At 40.8% G+C, this 22,618-nt stretch overlaps 1 protein-coding gene across 1 annotated transcript in view; it reads right to left on the bottom strand.

The window, feature by feature from the left end:
- Positions 1–321: 321 nt before the first annotated feature.
- lurap1 (leucine rich adaptor protein 1) overlaps positions 322–22,618 on the bottom strand; it is a 31,042-nt gene continuing 8,745 nt past the window's right edge. The window contains exon 2 of the mRNA XM_059340368.1: positions 322–3,561. Within this exon, the coding sequence (XP_059196351.1) occupies positions 2,710–3,561 (852 nt within the window). The 3' untranslated portion in view covers positions 322–2,709. The remainder of the gene's footprint in view (positions 3,562–22,618) is intronic.

The following is a 22,618-nucleotide window of genomic DNA, read 5'->3' on the forward strand; positions in this document are numbered from 1 at the left end:
TGACGAAAATTTTCAGCACAGTCCAGAGTCGTAATCGGAACCGCGCTAGGCGACGTAGCTCCTTGACGGGACGTCTGATAGCAGTTAAGCAAGTCCGACTCGTCCGGATGCGCTGAAGGAGCTTAAATGTAGATTATTCCGCATGGGAAGAAAGCGAGAATGACCTGGTCAGTGCAGTCGACCCTTATAATAAAGGAGGGCGGGGCCCTCCCCACAGGTCGACCTGTCTGTCAAAGACAGACGTGGTGTCATTGGAGCTTCCGTAGTTGGTCACGCATTAAGCGATTCCCATAGTGAAACACCGAACGAAGTTAGAAAAAGAACCTCTTCCCGTCAGTAGTCTTGGAAAGTCCTCGGGAACAGACAATAATATTTGATTTGTTGAGAAGAGGCTGCTTATGTAAGCCACTAGAAAGGCTTCAAGAAATATTGCTTTTCTCCTCTGATTGCTTTAGGTCTTCCACAAATTTTTCATGATTTAACCAATAAAGTTCTCAGCACAGGGCATGCAATTTCCAACCAGGCAACATTACAAAGTTACCAGTCGACACTTGTCGCCACATGGCGAGGACACACAAACTGTTGGTCTAGCCATTTGTACACGCAAGCAAGAGGCCGGGAGGAGGCAAAAATAATAAAAATATGAGTTAAAAAAACTCAGATTATCATAACAGCAGTGCATTCATCTCAGGAAGGAAAGTACAGGCATATGTAGTTAAGGTTTACACCAATCAGGCACAACATCTGCTTAGAAAAACATACACAGGTTACCATAATGGTTAAAAGAAAAAAAATATTCAGCCATATTCAGTATTTGCCATCAACCAGTCACGACTAGTACCTGATGCACAGAGTAGCTGTACCGGATTCAGAGAATATACAATATTGCAGATGGTTGGTTAAGCACTGAAGGTATTTAGCTCCACAAAGACACAAATGCTAACAGTGGGTACATCATTCCTCAATAAGGGGAAAATTTTACTAACCTCTGTCTTCTATTTTAATACCTTCTACTTTTAGTTCAGGCAGCTAAGAGTTCAGGGGAGAAACAAGCTCACAAATTGTATCAAAAGGTATTTAATATTTATGTTCTGTTAATATTTTATCACGTAACACTGTTTATAACCATCAAATGTTCAGTTATACAGTCCAAGACAATAGTTTTATATATTAAAGTTAATTCCTGACTCAAACATAATAGGCTGACAGAGGAAAACTTTGGTCTTTTACTAACTTAAATGCAGTACAGTTGTCGCTATGGCATTGTTCAGACTGCCAGCCCTAATCCATTTTTTTTGGCATATTTAGATTGCATCAAGATTGATTTTTGGATCCAAACCACTTTTGGAGGTGGTTTGGCAGATGCGTCTCAGTCTGGACGCTCTGGCTGCACAGCTTGCTAGCTAGCTTGCTAATTCCGCCATGCTTTCATTCTACAGTGATTACAGAAGATGAGCAGAACAAAGTTGTCACTCATCTGGCGCTATAAATGGACTTTCGTACACTGTGGCAAGAATGTTTGAATTAAGTATTGATTTGTTAGCAGCTGGCTAGTTTACCGTTGTCACCGCAAACCCATGCAGATAAAGGCTATGGTCTGGACCGTAGACTGTGTATGAAGATGGACGACATGAAAGCTCACCACAGGCGAGGCCAAGACATCTGCAGCTCCCCCTGGTGGCAGACTGCCATATAGGTTATAAATCCCGTCACTCCATGTGAGTGAAGGGACATGAGCAAAGCTAAAACCTCAGAGAAGAGGTCACAAACATTTTTGTGTTTTTGTTGTATGTTTGGTCTTAAGTTATTTGATTGTATAAATGGGGGTGTAATGTAATGATTGACAGCTGTAATTGTTTGATCAGAAACACCATTTCGCCTGTTTATTTTGGCTTCACTGTTGTACAGTGAGAGGAAGTGGAGTCGCAGCGTCCATTCTTTATACAGTCTAGGGTCTGGACACACAAGTAAGATCTGATCACTTGAAAATAAAAGTGAAGATGTTCTGACCCTAAGATCTGATTTGAGAAGCAAATCGGATTGGCCTGTAGTCTGAACGTAGCCTATTAGTTCTGTTAGTCTTGTAGTTAAAGGTCCACCACAGGACGTATGAAGTAATTAAGAAGATTTATGTTCTTAAGAGGTCAGAAATCTTTGTTATGCCCCTTGGTTTTTACAGATTGTAAGAAGAGAAATTGTAGCTCTTGGGAATTATTTTCCGGATGAGAAAGTCAAATTATATTAGAATCTTCTAATTTACATTGGTTCATGTACTATGTCAAGCAGCCTGAAATCATGTTTCAGCTCTCCGGCAGATCGTCTCACTGTGCTTTAAAAAAGAAAAGAAATCAGGGAATAGAAAGACAGACCCTGAGAAAAACTATGACACATGATTTTATAGTTGATTTTCCTAAGTTTGTGTGAGGCAGCCCAGTTTGGCTGAATATGGTCCATATCCTGAAATGTGCATCCACCTTATAATACTGACATCAATGTTTTATAGAAAGTTAGTGCAGGAGGGAACAACAGGACAAAAAAAGTCAATCTTTGTCTTTTAAACCCAGTGTCTCTCTAACACAAGGAAAGCCTCACTATGTGCATTTCACAACAGCAGTTCACTCTTCTCCTTCTCTCCTTCAGTGATCTGGTCTTTGATGTTGCAGAGGGAGTGTTCAATAGTGGCTTAAGTCCCTTCTGTTATTATCCATCTTACAAGAACGTCACATCTTCTTGTGACTGTACCCACCGCCAATGAGCGTCATACTCTAGATGCATTTTGCCGTTCATTTTGCAAGTATCCAAGTCGATCTTGCCGTTTTTGTAAGGTTTAAGCTTGGGGCTCTGGCCACTTCCCAGTTTCTCGTTGAGGCTGGCGCGAGTTGGGCTGCCTGTTGTGACTGGTTTCTCCATGACACCATTAGCCTTGATGGATGGTGTCTGGGTATTGTCCTTACAAACGGGGCTTCCTTTACCTGTCTCTGCAGCCTTCGTCCAGACTGGAGCATCTTGTTTGGGGCCTTCAGAATAGGAGTTGGAGCTCACAGGAAAAGCAGGTTTCCCAGTTCCATTCTCAGTTACAGCACTGGTAACCCCAGTTCCTGGTCCACTTTTCACCTCCATCCCATTTCCAACCCCAGTTCCATTTTCATTTGGCCGAATCCCAGTACCAGACCTCAAACCTACCCCAGCTGCTGTTAACGTAGACCCGGGGCCTCCCCCTGTCCGGCCCCCAATGGTAGCCTCTGACACCAGCGGCGTGGTGGAGCAGATGACCGACTCTGAGCTGGAGGGGCAGTACTCATCCATATCATCCGCCAGGGTGTCCAGGTAGCTGCCGATGGAGATGTTATCAAGCTTGTCGTTGGGGTCCTGCAGGCTGCTCCAGGAGCCCCTCCAGGAGGTGTCGGGGCCCTCACCCAGGCTGTACTGGCTGCTGGTTAGGCTGCTGCAGCGGCTCGTCAGCGTGCTGCGCTCCTCCAGGAGCCATTTTACTGCTTCAATGCCTTCATGGACAGCCAGCAACTGCTGCAGTATCTTCACATCCACCGAACGCAAGTGAGCCTGCGGAGAAATAAAACAGGAGATATGGATGAAGTTAAGTTTTATGACTATTTTCATTGCACTCATGTTTGCAAAAAGGCTATATATGAGAACCAGGCAAACTATAAACCTGAGGAAACACCAGACTCTGCAGGTATTTATTTTAAGCATTCAGCTTTGGCTTCACAGGCGAGTGCAAACACCATTATAATGCTATTAAACTTGTGCAGATCACCATAATTGGAAGGAGAGTATAACAGAAGCTGGCGGGTTGAGTATACGCAGAAACCATTGTGGAAACAAATAACGTAAAGGTAGAGGAGACGTTTAGAGATGGAAAAAAAAAGAAAGAGGCAAAAGATGATTTATGGTTGATGAAGCTGTTTTAAAGTGTTAACAGGGACATCTGGCCAAAACTAACTCTGCAGGAGAAGCTGTTGAGATAGAAATCTGATACAGGTGAAAATGAGACACATCTGAAAATAAAATCAAGAAAAAAATATTTAAAAATATGCATAAATGTTCTGTAAATGGTGCAAAATACTCAAAAGTGTATTTAGTCATGATGTCATCTGGTATAATAGATAAAGTAACGATTAATCAGAAAACTGCCAATGGTGTCTTTAATATGTTGTGCGTGTGGGAAGTTGAAGAGCTAAAGGATGAATAAGAGGGAAAAGACGGCTGTGGTCATGGAAAATTCCTCCCTAGAATACATTAGCAGAGGTCTGCGGTGAAGTGCAGGGCCAAGAGGTGATATATGGCAGCGACATTCAGAGCCATCCACCCCTCTCTGCAGATAACCAGTCTCCCTCTCGGGCTTAAGCCTTTAGTCTTTCAGTATCTCAGTTTTCCCCACATAATCATTTTTGTCTTTATTACTTTTTCTGTCTCTCACTGTGGCCACACAGTGTCAGAGTCTCTCTTTCCCAAGTTAACTGAGGCTCTGTCATCTAGAGTCATAAAATTATAGTAAAATTAATACTTTGTAAACAGTGTTACCACCATACAATGTTTTTGTTTTTTGTCTCACATAATTACAGCTACTTTCAGACAGATTTAATTTACAGTTACAGTTACAATATACCCTTTATTAATTTTATATAATCCCATGTTAAATCACATTTGTTATTCTAACAGATGTTATGTTCTACTATTGTATACTGAGTCTTTATGTAACTAAGTATCACACTGTGCACACACATATATATATATATATATATATAGTTATGGAAAACATTATTAGACCACCCTTGTTTTCTTCAATTTCTTGTTCATTTTAATTCCCGGTACAACTAATGATAACAACAAAAGTAGCTCATAAGAGTTTAATTGAAAAGCTGATAATAATTCTTGATGGTAATTTTGGCTAGATATCAGCTGTTGAATCAAAACTCTTATGAGCTATTTTGTAGTTATTATATTTGTCCAAACAAATGTACCTTATACCAGGCATTAAAATGAACAAGAAATTGAAGAAAACAATGGTTTAATATTTTTTTCGATTAATGTGTGTGTGTGTGTGTGTGTGTGTGTGTGTGTGTGTGTGTGTGTGTGTGTGTGTGTATACAAACACAGAAGTAATCCATCTTAACCATCATTTACCACCCACTGTGTCTTTCATTTTGTTTTGTTCTTGAGACCTTTCTGGTTGTCACTCTTTGGGAACGAAGCTATATTAATATAGCACCAAAAAAATTGCAAATAATGTGAAATCGAAACACCAAGTGGACAAAGCTAGTTTCAAAACAGCAAGCAACAGTAGTTGAGGAAATGTTCTTAGTTACATGTGTATTACACAGTATCATAATGCAATGATATATGAAATAAACTATATATAACAGCTGCACTAGTCACAACAAATCAAGACATAATACACAAACATTGCAGGTTCATACACAAACTGTAAAGCATAACAGTAGATGATTCTTATTGATTTAGTCATTACAGTACAACCTGCATGTGAGTGGTGAAAACTGCACATGCAGTAGTTATGTAACAGTGTTAGTAGAAGGTTGAAGTGCAGGAACCTTCATAACCTTTGCTCTCTGACCTTTAGGAGTCCTTGTATACCTCTCTTATTTCCTGTACAGGGTCATTGTGACCCTTCAGGTTACATCAATAACACAGTGTAGAGGAACATATTGATTCTTCCAACCTGCCAAGCCATTTATCTCTTGCTTCTGCATAACGTTAGCATCAGTGTTATGCCTCAAGTGGAGCGATGCATCATTGTAGATTTAGTCTGCACAAACGAAAAAAGCTTTCCGTCTACAAGGAAAATTGTGTATGGAGAAAATAATATGTCTCATGTATAATCTCTGAGAGTAGGAGGAGGCTGACCTTTTTATATGAACCATTCACCGTTTAGAAAAGTCAATGCTAGCTTCGAGGTAAATTACAATGTACTTTAGCGCATTTAGTCATCTACAATTCAGTGTCTTACCCTCATCTTTCTCAGTATCGGGCCCTCTGTGGCTAAAATGTCAGATTGTAGATATGTGATTTAGATCAGTGGTTTCCAAACTGTCAGCTGGATCCCCCGAGGGGTTCCCAGCTAAAACTAAGGAATCACATGATGATTCGAGTGATAAAAGAATCTTTTGCTAATGTTTTCCTTTGTCCTGTGAAATACTGAATACTTTCACCTCTTCAGGACTTCAAAAAGTGTTGCAGTCAGTCCCTCTTTGGTCCACATTCAGGCTGTAACCTTTGATGAGGGGTCATAAGCAGCCTTGTGTCAAGAAGTCAAAAGCCACAAAGGTTGGGAACCATCAGTTTAGATCAGTGGTTTTCAGCCTGAGGGTCAGGTCCCCCAATAGAAAAAAATGAAATAACATTTTTTTAAATAAAATTACATGTTTTAGAATGGCTTTTACATTACTGTGTGAATTTGGTAGATTTCATGTGTTATAATCAGTGCTTTATTTCTAACCCAGGAGGTCCCACACATTACGGAGAGGGTGCTGTTTCAGTGAGTCAGAAGGAGAGAAAAAGTCACAAAACACCTCAAAAATCCACACTGCCTAGAGCAGATTGGACTTCGCCTATAGATGCTGACTGTTAAAAATACAGTCCTTTGCAACCTACATTCCATTGAATAGCACAAAGACAAGATATGTAATGCTTAAACTTGTAAATATATAATATTGATTTATTTCAACTTCTTTTGAATCAGGGTTGCAAACAAAACTTTCATCACAAAGAAAGCGTCAGGGCTTTCACAATAAAAAAATCAGTCAAAACCAGCAGGGGGAGGTGCGTAGGGATAGCTGACTTGAAAAGGTTAAGAATGCCTGGTTTAGATGATACTGCATCTGTATGTTAGAAATGGGCCGGCTGACTCTTGTTACTTACAGCCCACCATGTTACCCATCCATTATTGGCCTACATCAATAAATCACTAACACTGTTAGTGTGATTGCTTTAAATGGGTTGTTTGTGTGACTAGTGAAGACTTAACCACAACCACCCTAGCCTAACCCCAAACCCCAACCCTATCCCAAACCTAAACCAAAGCATGACTTTAATTTGAACCAAAAACCAAGTCTTTATTGAAAATATGTAGAAGGTTGAGCTTGTGACCAGCTCTTAGTTTTTAAATGTGATAGATTTAGAACGCTAAAAACCCATTTTTTAGCACTAACTTCTATCTAACTGTCGCTCTCTGAACAAGTATCAAGTTGTTTATTGCGGAGAGTAACGTTACAACATGACTGTGTAAAAACGTGTGTCCCCAAATTGATAAATGCAGGAACACACTCAGACATACACACTTCATCTAAGATCTAGATAAGACACGTGAGATGAAGAAGAATGGAAAGAAAGGAGCTGTGTGGTCAGTGTTGATGATGCCACAGTCACACTGTAGGATAAATTACAACTGGCAGACACAGGTCTGACAACAGGAGATAAAAAGAAATACAGGGTGAGATAAAAAGGAGAATATAGAAAACACACATATAGAAATCTCTCTACATCCGATCTGTCCACCTACACGAAACACACATACAGTAAAAGCACACATTGCTGGGAGGAACTGCCACACAAAGAAGATCAACAACCATAGCTTTCTGTGTGTGTGTGTGTGTGTGTGTGTGTGTGTGTGTGTGTGAACCGGCTGGGCACAGTCAGGCATTTGGGGTGGGGTTCAGGTTTGAGGTTTGAGGTTTTTTTTGGCTGGCAGAGAGTGAGCGCCTAATGAGGTGGCAGTAAAAGTAGCTCCATGCCTGTCAGCGCTGAGGTGGCACAATGCTGAGCGCTTCAGTCTGACTATATAGATATCTTCATGGTTGCTCTCACACTTCAGTGTTTCACTTATTCTTGTTTAGTGGGAGACAGTCGAGATGAATTTGTGTGGTAACCGAACCAAAACCATTTGAATTCAAAGCAACATTTCTTCCAAATTTGACAGTTTCCATTTTAAAAGGGTTTATAATTGTATAGTTGTAGTCTGTTAAATATATGCATACCTAAACGACAGAATGGGGAATTTGCCAGTTACTCCCAAAAAAAACATACAGTATATAACCGTTGTTTTTTCTGTTGTGAAATGGTTTAGGTTTGGTTAGGTTACGGTTAAACTGGGCCTATGTTGTAAAATTTTTAGAAATGTTGTTTTATTACAACACACTGTATAAGTAAATCGCCTCCACTGTAAAGCTAAGCGATTTTGCGATTTCTGTGGTCACACTGTACGGTCTGGATGTCAAGCCACAACCAACGAGTTCTCTAACTGTGCGCCAGCCTCGTTCTGACTATTGAAAATTGCCAATAAAGATTTGTTTGAATTTTGATGCAGAACTTTATTTAAAATTGACAAGCAATGAAGCAGGTAGAACTAGAAAATTTCCTCTGGGGAAAATCTGAAAGGGCCACGGGGGCTACTGCCAGTGTGTGTACACTATGATGAGATTTTTTATTTTATTTTATTTTTTTATATTTTTTTGGGCATTTTGTAGCTTTATTGAGAGAGAGAGAGATATTGAGAGTGAAAGGGGGAGAAAGAGGGGAAGACATGCGGGAAAGGGCTCCGAGCCGGATTTGAACTAACGAATTCGAATTAACTATGCCCTTAAACCTCAAAATGTGTGTGTGTGTGTGTGTGTGTGTGTGTGTGTGTGTGTGTAGTGAAAATCGCAAAAAGTTACCTGTGTGTGTGTGTGTGTGTTTGAAGCACATGTATATGAGGGGTATTTTATGCCAGCACACTATACTTAAACGCCTAGAATGCGTCGCCTGTGCCAGCATAAAGTCTGATTAATAGGCGTGCTTACAGACACGCGTATTGCGAGTACACCAGATGACATGGGTGACGGGTGAAAAGTGCCACGAGCGAACGTAGTGGACGCCTGTGTGTGTGTGTAACGCGTGTACGCCTATAACAGTTCAGCTGTTACACAGAGTCTCAGCTTCATATGGTATTGTTTATAAGAAAGCACAACTTACAGATGAACTCCAAGCCCCCACAGAGCTGTCAGGATATTTCTATTATTTTCAGGCCAGTTTTTATTTTCTTGTTAACGAAATCTCTCTCTCTCTCTCTCTCTCTCTCTCTCTCTCTCTCTCTCTCTCTCTCTCTCTCTAGGTTTGAATGATATCGAATTGATATTTAATGATAGCAAGGGTGAAAGGGATAATTAAAATAATTTCAGCTACTTAAAAATAGTAGGCTAATAGTAAAGTGCAACGCTCACAGCCAGTTCCCAGCTTCGCGCGCGGACACACAGTTCATTACGCACCAGCTGTAATTAGGTAGGTTTACCTGCCTGCAGAAGCCGTAATCGCTGTCACCCCTGAATATTAAGTAGCCATGCGGACCTATCTAATGAATATTCAGTAGCCATGTGGACAGCAGTCCGTTCACAATATGATTCCATCGGACCTTATATCTACACTGTTTAACCCAATTCGGCACTTATGCACAGTCCCATTATGTTTTACAGACATTCGTAGTTAACTAATGAGGTAAAACATTTTGTTTAAGCTGCATTTTGCTGACTTTCACTCCTAAAACAGGCTAATTAAGCCTCCGGTTTTGGCCGGAAAAACGTTAAGTTTATCTGGTAAGTACTAGATAGTCTTTCTCTTCATCTATAAGTTGTGCTTTCTTATAAACAATACCATATGAAGCTGAGACTCTGTGTAACAGCTGAACTGTTATAGGCTTACACGCGTTACACACACACACAGGCGTCCGCTACGTTCGCTGGTGGCACTTTTCACCCGTCACCCATGTTATCTGGTGTACTCGCAATACGCGTGTCTGTACGCCTATGTAGAATTGTACTTAACAGTCACGCGGGTCTTCATGTCACGTATTTGAGGCGTAGTTCACCCGTCACGCAGCCGTCACGTAGGCGTATGTGCAACAACGCGTGTACAGCGTCTGCGTGACGCCTACGTGACGCCTGTCTGTCCATTGAAAGTGAATGGAATTTACACGCGCACGTTAGACGTTTGATGTCATCGCATAGGCGATGTACACGCGTTTTAGTATAGTGTGCTGGCATAAAATGCCCCTCATACATGTATGCATGTGTGAGGAGTGTGCGAGCTTACATGCATGTGTGTGTGTATCTGTAACTGTAATCACATCAAAGATTAAAGGATCAATAAGATCAAAGCAATCAACAGAATTAACTGACACCTGTTCCGGCATAGTGACAGCAGAGGTGGACAGACTGAAATTTCTGGCCTCGAACAGAAAGCATTTTTGGCAAAACCATAATACTTATCATTGATCCGACTTCACTTTGAGCGTCCTGAGTTCTTCCTGAACGTCAACATATGTTTTTTTTAAAGAAAAATGAAAAAATAGCTTTGTTAGAGCGATCTACAAAAACTGTTACATCTCCCTTTTTCAGAAATCTTCCTGCATTTTTAATATGGGAGCCAATGAGGCTGTTGGTGCATGTTGGTGACGCATCTGTGTGTCCTACGCCCAAACTATAACTCTGACAGCTTTACCAGAGGATTGTGAGTGAGAAGACAAATTTTCCTACGTTTCTATGTATAAATTATTTCTGTAGAGTGGAATCTGCAGCCTTGAGCGCAGTTTTCAAATTTATTTTTTGACAATTTTTTCTCTCCCTCTACACTCTGGCGATGTCACACACTGTGACACGAACATTCCGTGAAATACACACCCATTATAATCTCAGAATTTCTCCAAAAATGATCATGATCATTGAACAGGGATTGATCATCGAAACGTGGATTAATACACCGATAGACAAGACTTGTGTCTACTGTTTAAAGTTTAAATGGAGTCTCTAGGTAAAATTATGCCGGAGGAGTAGACGTTTAAAAATCTCCAATTATTGTTCTTTTTCCCTCATTTTTTTTCGGCCGTCCCATTCATTCCAATGCAAAATTTTGGGCAGTTTTTCGCGACTTACGTAATAAGTAATAGCACACCGAGCCCGATCAAACCGCACGTTTTGATATATAATTTGTCATACATATGCTTCAAACACGCACGCACGCACACACACACACACACACACACACACAGGTAACTATGTGATTTTAATTACACACACACACACACACACACACACACAAACAAACAAACACACACACACACACACACACACACGTAATTTTTATGCAATTTTCGCTACACACACACACACACACACACACACACATTTTGAGGTTTAAGGGCATAGTTTGAAATCTCTGAAGAATCTCATCATAGTGTACACACACCGGTAGTAGCTCCCGTGGCCCTTTCAGAATTTCCCTAGATGAAATTTTCTAGTAATGAACTTACAATACCAGTAAATATTAAAAATAAAAAAATCATGAGCCCATCAGTGATGAGGGTCACATGTTGATTACAAAACAGTGTGTAAAATACCATTTGGAACATTTTTTATTATGTAAATTCATTTTATTTATCAGTTTCAGTGCTATTTGAACCATTACATCATAATGTCACAATATTATACCCTTTCTATTAACCCGGGCTTGGGACCGGCACTGATGCTGCACCAGCGTGTCTTATCAGAGGCTAGATTGGTGTATTGTTGTTTATTTTTATAATTTAACTGGTGTTAAATTATGGGAGAAACCTGAGCAACCAGGAGAAACCCCTACATGAGATCGTCACTGACTCATTATGATCGTTTTTTCGAAATATATACAATATATTTACGGGAAAACCTTAGTGATCCAGGAGAAAACCCTACACTGACTCATTTTAATCAACGTTTTTTTTTAAATATATATAATATATCTACGGGAAAACCTACGGAGCCCCTAAAGGGACATGGTGAAAATAAAATAAAACTTTGGTTTCCCGTGAGCACTAGAAACATTTCTGGTGAGCACGAGATACTTTTCTGGTGAGCACGAGATACTTTCTGGTGAGCACCAGAAAGTATTGCATGCTTCTGTAGAGTGGAATTTGCGGCCTGGAGTGCAGTTTTCAAATTTATTTTTTGACAGTTTTACCTCTCGCTCTACACTCTGAGCGATGACATCACACACTCTGACACGAACATTCCGTGCAATACACACCCATTATAATCTCAGAATTTCTCCAAAAATGATCATGGTCATTGAACAGGGATTGATAAAAAAACTATATGACTTATCGAAATGCAAATTAATACACCAATACACAAGACTTGTGTCTACTTTTTAAAGTTTAAATGGAGTCTCTAGGTGAAATTATGCCGGAGAAGTAGACGTCTGAAAATCTTCAATTAATGTTCTTTTTTGCTCATTTTCTTTCGGCCGTCCCATTCATTTCAATGCAAAATTTTGGGAATTTTGGGAATTTTTCGCGACTTATGTCGCGAAAAATTCGTATTCCATAGAGAAAAGTAATGGCACACCGATCCCGATCAAACCGCACGTTTTGATATATAATTTGTAGCGGGACGAAATTGCGTCCGCAAGAGGAATAAGAAGAAATCCACAGTATAACAGTAGTGCTCGGTGCGATTGCCCCGAGGCCCTAATAATCAGTTTGTATAAGTTTGTTTGTTGGCTGAGGTCCTTTAAGAAAATGCTAACAGGGCAGAAATGTGCTGCCTCGATGATCTTTGCCATTCTGTGTGCTGAAATGTCCAATATAAAACCTGGCCTGCTTTCATATGATAGCGACCTGCGACCTGATAGCGATAGTGGCCTGGTTGCCACTTCGCACAGGTGCAGTGAGGAAAACTAAACTTCGGTTCTCTTTCAACTGTGTCGAGTGCCTGATTAGGGGCCAAATTATACGTCTGACATGTCTGAAATTCTTCCGAATGTCCGATGGCCGGAGCAGTTGGTAAGACCAACGTCATTCCTTGCCTCCCCCCGTACTTTGCATGGAAAACAACGCCCAATGAACCTGAAATTCAGCCCAACTCTGACATGAGTTGTGCAGCTTTATAATCAAGTTCGAAATGGGCTCCAATTGTACAGTGTAGGCCCAGCTTTAGGCTAAAGTTGTTGTTTAGGTATAGGAATTGATCGTGCTTTGGGCTGAATTAAGTTAATTTGTTTTATAACCTATGTATGTAAGTTAATTAACTCATAAGACATGATGATGATTCATTAAAAATGTTTCTAACAAAACGTTTCTGACTAGGTTGGTAGTCACAGCCCATTGATAGATTTGCTTTCCTAGAAAATATATCCTGACATATAGAAAGTGTACATATAGAAAAAGCAAGTTTCAGTGAATACATGTAAAATCACAAGAGAAAATCAAGCAAAATTGTAAATAAAAGCCAGTTTAATTACTTTCATGATCTAAAACACAGTACTAGTGTTGTAGTCGTTTTAACAGAAATGCTTTCCATTAATTTAAAATCCAGTGATTTATCAATCTAGAAATCAACAGTGTACACTAAGACGATATTACATTGTGTTGCAGATAAATCCTTTTTGTAAATTGTGTTTCATAATTTTTAATTAAAATGCCTCCATGTCTTCCCTTGTGCCAACAGTGGAACGCATCCAGTTTACACACACACCAACTGTGTCTTATATTGTGTGTTATGCTGCTTTTCCAGCAAGAAATTCTTTCATCTTTTCATTATTTCCAGATTGATTACAGCCATTAATTATATGGTGAAGTCAGACGGAGTCATTATACAGATGACCCATTTGAATGAAAAAGGTCAAACAGGGGCCAAAAGGTTTATGTGACACCAGTCAGGATAAAAACAGGGAGTCGACGTCCAGGAACACACATTAATCATCTTTATTATATTTGTGCTAAATAGATTTTGGTTTTGCTGCTCAGGCGAAAGGCTAAGCACCTCCCGACTGATCCATAGGATTCTGCAAAGCTCATTTTCCTGCCTTTTTATATCTGGTGCATAACTGTGTGTGTGAACAAAATTCAGCATCCTATTTGTTTGGAATAAATCTGCTGACTTGAGTGGGATTTCTCTAACGGCATTTTAATTTTAATAACAGAGATATCTGCCTTATCAACTGTTTTCATGAAACCATCCATTCTCGTCCGCTTATCCGGGGCCGGGTCGCGGGGAGACAATGTATAGAGACAATGTATAGAGTCAGAAATAATGAGTTTCGACAATGAAACTAGAAGTCTGTCTTTACTATATTACTAAATTTGGAAAAACTGCTTTCAGTTTTTCTGTTGCATCTACCTGGAACATCTTACAACATTCACTCAAACTCAACACAATTATAACCATGGGCCAGTTAAAAAAGCATGATAACCAATAACTCTGCCTTTTACTGTAACTGTTTTTAAATGTTTTTCAAGTATTTTGTCTGTTGTTGTTTGTTCTTTCATTATGTTTTTTCTGTGCTCTCGAAATCATTGTAAATGGGGGTTGCCATCAATGATTCCAAGATAAATAAATAAAGGATAAATGCAAATTAATTAGGGCCACGGGGCAATCGCACCGAGCACTACTGTTATACTGCGGATTTTTTCTTCTTCCTCTTCCGGACGCAATTTCGTCCAGCTAGTCGTCCTACAACTTGAAGGGTTGCAGGACAAATTATATATCAAAACGTGCAGTTTGATCGGGATCGGTGTGCTATTACTTTTCTCTACAGAATACACATTTCTCGCGACATTTTTCTTAAAAAAACAAACATATGTAGACGTTCAGGAAGAACTCAGAACGCTCAAAGTGAAGTCGCATCAATGATAGCTATTATGGTTTTGCCAAAAAGGCTAATAACCAATCAACTCAATGGTAATCAATGAAATTAACGTCTTTTGCAAAGATAAGAGAAACATGAGAAGAATTATCTGCTTCTTTAATGTTTTTTTTTTTTTTTTTTTTTTTTCCCAATTTCTTTATTGAGTTTTTGCAGACAGTACAGAATAAAATCTCAGTTACACATTGTGTTGGAAAGCGTCTGCCTTAGAGTGAAGTACTAAAATAAAAGAGAACAAGACAAAAAGAGAACCCCAGCATGAATCCCACTATCCCTCCCAACAACCCACGTCAGATGTAATCACAACTAAATTATTACACAACATACAGCAACATAAGTAAATACTGAAGTATGGTTAAGACAAAAAAAATAAATAAATAAATAAAATAAGCAAATAAAAAAAAATATATGGGGGGGGGGGGGGGGGGGGGGGCACTCTCTCTTTCCAAGAATTAAGAAGCGTCCTCGGCATCATCAGGAGTCACAATAAGACTGTTGCTAATATAGGCCAGCAGTGGGTCCCAAGTTTTATGGAATGCTGTCAGAGATCCCTTCTGTGAGAACCTTAACTTCTCTAACTTTAGACATTGTAAAATTTCCCGTATCCAACTGTTATGGGTCGGTGGAGAAACATGCTTCCATTTGAGTAGAATGGCACGCCTGGCCAGCAGGGTGGTAAAGGCCATGACACGCTGTACAGAAACAGGGAGATTCTTAGACAGAGGAAGACCAAAAAGAGCAGTCAGGGAATTTGGTTCTAAATTTACATTGAAAGCCTGTTTGAGAGTTTGGAATATACTGGACCAAAAGTTGGTCAACCTCGGACATGACCAGAACATGTGCACATGGTCGGCTGGGGACTGTTTACAACGGTTACAGGCATCACTGTGACTTGGATATATTTCTGCCAATTTAGCGTTGGTGAAATGGGCTCTGTGAAGCACCTTCCACTGTAATAGAGCGTGCCTGGCACAAATAGACGAAGTATGGGTCAGTTTTAACATGTCTCTCCACTGGATATCAGTAATGTCTATCCCCAAATCCTTCTCCCATGCATTTTTTAGCAATATAGTGAGGACTGGGCTCAGAAGTGCAATCTTATTATAAATAACAGATATCAGTCGCTTTTGTCGCAGGTCGAGAGACAGCAATTGGTCTATTTCAGCTTCGGGGGGGCGGTTTGGGAAATGTGGGAACTGTTTTTGGATAAAATGTCTCATTTGAAGATACCGAAAAAAATGGCTATTAGGCAGGTTGTATCTATCTGACAGAGATGCAAAGGATGTGAAAACACCGTCTTCATACAGGTCCTTAAGTGTTCTGAGGCCCTTATCCGACCAAATGCGAAATGTAGGGTCCGAGCGGGAAGGGAAAAATGCATAATTATTCAAAACTGGGGCAAGAGTCGAAGCCCTATGAAAACCGTGCTGCTTTCTGAACTGGATCCAAATTTTAATTGTATTGGTGACCACCGGATTAGGTGAAACATCACGGGCACTTATGGGAAGCTGTGAACAGATCGTCGAATGTAGAGAACAAGAAGAAGATGATATCTCAGTGTGAGCCCAGGGTGGACAGGTGTCTGCACCTTCCCCATGGAGCCAGTATATAAGTTTATTAATGTTGCAGGCCCAAAAATAGTAGCGAAAGTTTGGCAATGCTAGCCCTCCTTCAGGTTTAGGAAGTTGAAGAATGTTTTTCTTAACACGGGCTGGTTTATTCTGCCAAATAAAAGTGTTAAGTTGTTGGTCAAGATTAACAAAAAATGATTTATTAAGACAAATTGGAATGTGTTGAAAAAGATAAAGAAATTTTGGAAGAACTACCATCTTAATGAGATTAACTCGGCCTGCAAGAGACAGGGGGAGGGCAGCCCATCTGGACAAGTCTGACTTACATTTATCTAATAAGGGCTGAAAATTCTTTTGAAAAAGTTCCCTGAAGGAGCTGGTAATAAACACCCCCAAATATTTGAATCCTTTTTCCGCTATTTTGAAAGGAAACACGGATTGTGGGAGAGATCTCGCCGAATTATTAACAAAAAATAGCTCGCTTTTCTGAATGTTTAATTTATACCCTGATAGGCGCCCAAACTGATCCAGAGTTGATAAAATGGGGGGGAGGGAGGATGTGGGGTTTGAAATAAATAAGAGAAGGTCATCAGCATATAGAGAGAGTTTGTGAGCTAAACCGAAACGAGTAATGCCTTCAAACTCATTCTGGTTTCTTAGCCAGATGGCTAGTGGCTCGATGGCTATATTGAACAACAAAGGTGAAAGCGGACATCCCTGTCGGGTCCCACGTTTGAGAGGGAAGTATGCTGAATGGACGCCGTTAGTATTTACAGAAGCCGAGGGGGTGGCATACAAAAGTTTAGCCCAAGAAATAAAGTTAGAATCAAAGCCAAACTTCTCTAAGATGAAAAATAAAAATCCCCACTCCACCCGGTCAAAAGCTTTCTCTGCATCAAGCGCCACTACAATTTCAGGAGTGTTCGACGCAGGTGAGTATATGATATTCAAAAGCCTCCTGGTGTTAAAGAATGGATGCCTCCCCAATGTGAAGCCTGTCTGGTCTAATGAGATTATTGATGACATCACACTTTGGAGGCGAAGGGCGAGGACCTTAGCCAGAATCTTATAATCTATGTTTAAAAGTGAGACAGGTCTATAGCTACCACAGGACGTAGGATCTCTATCCTTCTTCAGAAGTAATGAAATAGATGCCTCATACAGGGTCGCTGGCAGTCTGCCTTCAGTGAAGGAATCATTAAACATTCTCACCAGGATGGGGGCTAGTAACATCGAGTACGCCTTAAAGAACTCGACTGTAAAACCGTCGGGGCCGGGAGATTTCTTGTTTTGCATAGAACTAATTGCTTCATGTACCTCCAACAAAGAGATGGGTCTGCCCAGTTCTCTGGCAATATTTACTTCAATCTGAGGATATGTTAACTGGTCTAAAGGATTGGGGGTCACTGTAGTAATTGGGTTGCATTCAGAAGTATAAAGTGTGGTATAGAAATCAGAAAAAGACTTATTGATAACTACTGGATCAGAAGTGAGGTTACCATCAGGTTGCTTAATTTGAGAAATCAATCTAGAGGCGCTAGCTGCACGGGCCTGCTGTGCCAAAAGTCTTCCGGCCTTATCTCCCTGCTCAAAAAAGTTTTGTTTCGATTGTCGCAGCTGTCTCTCCACTACGCGTGTCATTAACAGGTCGTGTTCCGAATGTAGTAGTAACCGCTTCTTATAGAGAGTGGGGGATGGAGAGGTGGAGTAGGTTCCATCAAGCTTTAAAAGTTCCTCTGCAATCTCCACCAGCCTAGCTTGCTCAGCCCTTCTCATTTGGGAAATATAAGATATAACCTGTCCACGAATAGTAGCTTTAAGCGCTTCCCACAAAATGTTGCTGCTGACCTCAGGGGTGTCATTAAACTCTATGTAGGTACGTATTTGAGTCGCAACAAAATCTTTAAACGTATTATCTGACAACAAGTGCGAGCTGAACCGCCACCGTGAGTGTGGAGTTGTATTCTGTGGAAAACTAATGTCAACTGTGGTAGGGGCATGGTCAGAGGTGGTTATTGGGTGATACTCACATGCATTCACGGAATCTAGGAGATTATTATCAAGTAAGAAGAAATCAATTCGGGAGAATGTGTGGTGTACATGGGAAAAAAAAGAAAAAGCTCTGCCATGGGGGTTTTTAAACCTCCAGGGATCAGAGATTCCCCACTGCGATGCATACGTTTTTACTACGTTCGCTGATTTGGATAGTGTGGTTTGTGTAGGGGAAGATCTATCAAGAGTCACATCTTGCACCAGATTAAAGTCCCCACCTATAATAATGCGGTGACTATCAGCGTTTGGGATTTTTGCAAAGAGCCTCGTAAAGAATTGGTCATCGTCCCAGGTCGGCGCATAAACTGAAACTAAGACCACTGGTATATTCTGAAGCGTGCCCACAACTATGACATAGCGGCCGTCAGTGTCTAGAATTACATTTGTTGGCTCAAATAGGACCCTTTTATGAATAATAATGGCTGCCCCTCTAACTTTCTCTGTAAATTTTGAATGGAATAAGTGGCTCATCCATGCCCTCTTAATGCGTGGGGTGTCGGACGTTTTAAGATGTGTTTCTTGCAAAAACATCACGTCCCCTTTAAGATGCTGTAACTGTGTCAGGATCTTACCAATCTTAATTACGTTGTTCATGCCCTTAGTATTCCAGGAAATCAGACGCACTCCGTTATCTGTCTTCACAGCATTAGCCATAGCACCAACAGAAAAAAGTTAGACTGACACTGCATGACCTGTATTCTGTACTGTAATAAAGGGAGAGAGAATGGGGAGTAAAGTTGGAGAAAAAAAGAAAAAAAAAAAAAAAAAAAAAAAAAAAAAAAAAAGGGGGGGGGGGGGGGCAAAAAACAAAGACAAAACAGTGACAACATTTGTGACCACCTGAGGGCTACACCCATAAGAAAGAACAACATCTGAGCTGTCCTGCTCACAGCTCACGGCTAACAGCTAAACTAAGCTTCCGGGGTCTCTTCCCTAACATTAACAATATATTGACCCCATAAGTCACAGGGAAAAATGCAAATAAACATATCAAGTACTATGTTGCAAACCAGGTATATAGACTTTTTTTTTTTTTTTTTTTTTTTTGGCGGAAAAATGAGCCAAGGTAGAAAAGATTACTGCATAGTATTTGCACATCTATGGCTCCATACTACGACAGATCATTCTGTATGATAACAACATCCATGTAGTAGAGCTTGTTAAACATTGTAAACACGAGTAGAAAAAAAAGACAATTAAGGTAAATGAGCCAACACAGGGTACTAAAACTTCCTGTAAAAGATAAAAAAGTATATATATACCCGACTGCAGTCTGTATGTAGATCAGCTTCCTATACTTGGCCAGAGAACGGGTAGAAGATAATCTAGGAATTCTCACAGTAATGTAAACGAAAAGAATGAAACAGGAAAAAAAAGAGGGAGTTCAAAAATATTAGCGAATATCGGCTCTCAAATCAAAGTGCAGTAATAAAATGTGCAGTAATAAAATGTCCAGCCGGTGATTTTTGTTCAAACCTCTGCACAGTCAAATCACCAGCAATCCGCCAGGACCGTGGTCTGAGACTACTAGAATGATGCAGTCCAAGAATTAACTCCAGGTCCGTCCGGGGCTGGCCATGACAGTTATTATAGTTGGCATCATAAACTCACGGTTATCCAGTTAGCATAACAGTGGCTCATCGCGGTGGTCTTACTGTAGTAGTCGCTCACGGACGTCAGGTCTCTTCCGTGTGGATGGATGTTATGAAACCTTTGGCCTCGGAGACCGAAGAAAACCTCTTCCTCTCCCCATCTTTCATCACGATGACCAGCCTGGCAGGGAATAGCAATGCAGGTTTGAAGCCCAGGTTGTAGAGCTCCGACATCACCTCCCGGTACTTCTGGCGTTGTTCCACCACCTCCGGCGCGTAGTCCCCTTAAAGGGAGATGGGGGAGCCCCTGTACTGTAGCTTGCCTCGCCTGGTTCGGGCTTCACGTATGATCTTCTCCTTCACCTGGTACCTGTGCAGCCTGATAATGACGGGCCGTGCTCTCTGCCCCGGCTTCGGTTTCGCGGATAGGGTACGATGAGCTCGGTCACATTCGGGTGGTGACTCCAGGACGCCTTCGCCAAAAACTTCCATGAGCAGCTCTGCAAAGAAGGTAGTCGGACGCGGCCCCTCCACTGACTCAGGTATGCCGACCACTCTGATGTTATTCCGCCGGCTCCGGGACTCCAGGTCGCTAACTTTAGCTAACAGCTTAGCATTGCTCTCCGTTAGCATAGCACAGGATGTCTCCAATGTCAACAGGCGTTCGTCTTGTAGAGTAGCATTTACCTCGAGAGAGCCAATCTTCTGAGCGTGGTCAGACACTGTGGTGTGGACGTGGTCCAGCTTTGTTTCGAGTGTTGAGATGGAGGCTTTGAAATCAGCTGAGAGTGCTTGGCGGTGTTCTTCCAGAAGATTAGCAATGGCCGCCATGCTAAACTCGTCACTTGCCTCGTGTGTGGAATTGACCTTAGCACCCTGGTCTTTTATATTCTGTCTGGTCGCGTACGTCGACATATTTAGGTAGTATGTCCGTCAAAAGAGATGAATAATACCCTTTGTTGTGACTTTCGGGGTCTTGAAAACGTTAAATTGACAATAGTTGCGGGAGCGAGACTCGACGCACGTCTACTCCATCGCAGCCAAACCGGAACCTCCAATGTTTGTATCACTTTTAAAATTTGTGTTTTTAGAGATTTTATGACATCAAAATAAGCAACTTGAATACACCATTTTGGGATGAGGTGACAGGAATTTACCATTATGTTTTTTGATGTGCAACAGACTGAACAATTAATGACTTTAGTCCAGTATGTGTAGTATATATGAACATGGTGCCTCAGAGTAACACAGCACTCAGCACCAACAGGAGAAGATGTCTGACGGTAACACTTCAGTGATCTCTTCCACATGAGGGAATTTAACTGAAGATGTGTTTCAGTCTTTGACTTTGACTGACCTATTTCTTTTTTTTTTTTTTAAAGATTATTTTTTTGGCATTTTACATGCTTTATTGAAAGTGAGAGACAGATAGAAAGGGGGTGACAGAGGGGAGGACATGCGGCAAAGGGAGCTCAGGCCGGATTTGAACCCGGCTCCACCACAGCGAGGACTGTAGCCTCTATACACGGACCATCCCTGACTGACCTATTTCTATCTCTTTGTGGAAGTAGAAGGAACCAGTGAGACCCTGAATGTGCCACGACTCCCAAACACATCAGACGTACCTTCAGCAGCCTCACACTGAGAAATTGTTGGAAAGTTTCATATTATTTTGTTGGACTCTGGTTTTCTGACAGATTGTAGTTTTCCTTGGACACTTTCTTGGACATTTTTCCATCAAAATTTTGATTTTGTGGCAGAGCATACAGTAATTGTGGTGCAGTGTTTTGGATCACATATCTGAACCTTTTCTTTTTATCCAGGCAGGGATGGTGCTTGAATGGTTACACAAGACACACAAACTTGGGCAGCTGCTTCAGGAAGCTCTGACACATTTTAGATTTATAAAAAAAAAAAGAAGAAAAAAGTCACTGTTATTTTTAAACATCAACATGTCATTTCTCAAAAGCGTAGGCTTGACACCAGATGCTGCGTCATCTTTGCTGTTTTGCTATTCAAATGTGAAAGATGTTATGAAAAGCAGCTTTTGTTTCTCCATATTTCTTTGTCAACAAACCTTTTTTTTCCAAGCACATGGCCTGATATGAACTCCATATCTTAGAGGATGAAGATGATTAAATGAGTAGTTTTGGCCATCATTTATTCTAATATGCAGCCTAATAATAATATTGTTGGCTTGCACTCTCTGCTGATCGCTTGTGTTTCTGGCCATCTGTCTTCATTGTAGCCATGACCTCATCAATTATTATGGTGAGTTCAATGTTATCATAATGAATAATGACAAAGAAAACTTGTAACTTGTAATAAAACACAATTATCCTTTAAACTTCATTTTAGACATAATAGTCGACCAGTTCTTATTAATATGTGTAATGAAGCAGCAAGTTGACGCTGATCAGATCATCTTCTCTTCTGGGGAAATGTTAAATCTAAAAATGCATTTTCGATCACGCCTGGACATATTGAGTGTCTAAACACAGCCATGCAGTCATAACACACTGTGACAACGTATGCACAGGCGAAGACTGATCCGTGACGCAGACGCTCCCATGTGGGCGAAAACAGCTTCCCAATGTCACACAGCTCCTGAACAGACTGCTGAATCACTGCCAGCAGGGACGGCACAAACACACACCCATTCTCTGGTACACCAGCAAAATAAACACTCTCTCTGCACAGTCTCTCTCTCCCTCGTGT

Source organism: Centropristis striata, chromosome 9 (genome assembly GCF_030273125.1).
Source record: "Centropristis striata isolate RG_2023a ecotype Rhode Island chromosome 9, C.striata_1.0, whole genome shotgun sequence".
NCBI classification, from domain to species: Eukaryota; Metazoa; Chordata; class Actinopteri; order Perciformes; family Serranidae; genus Centropristis; species Centropristis striata.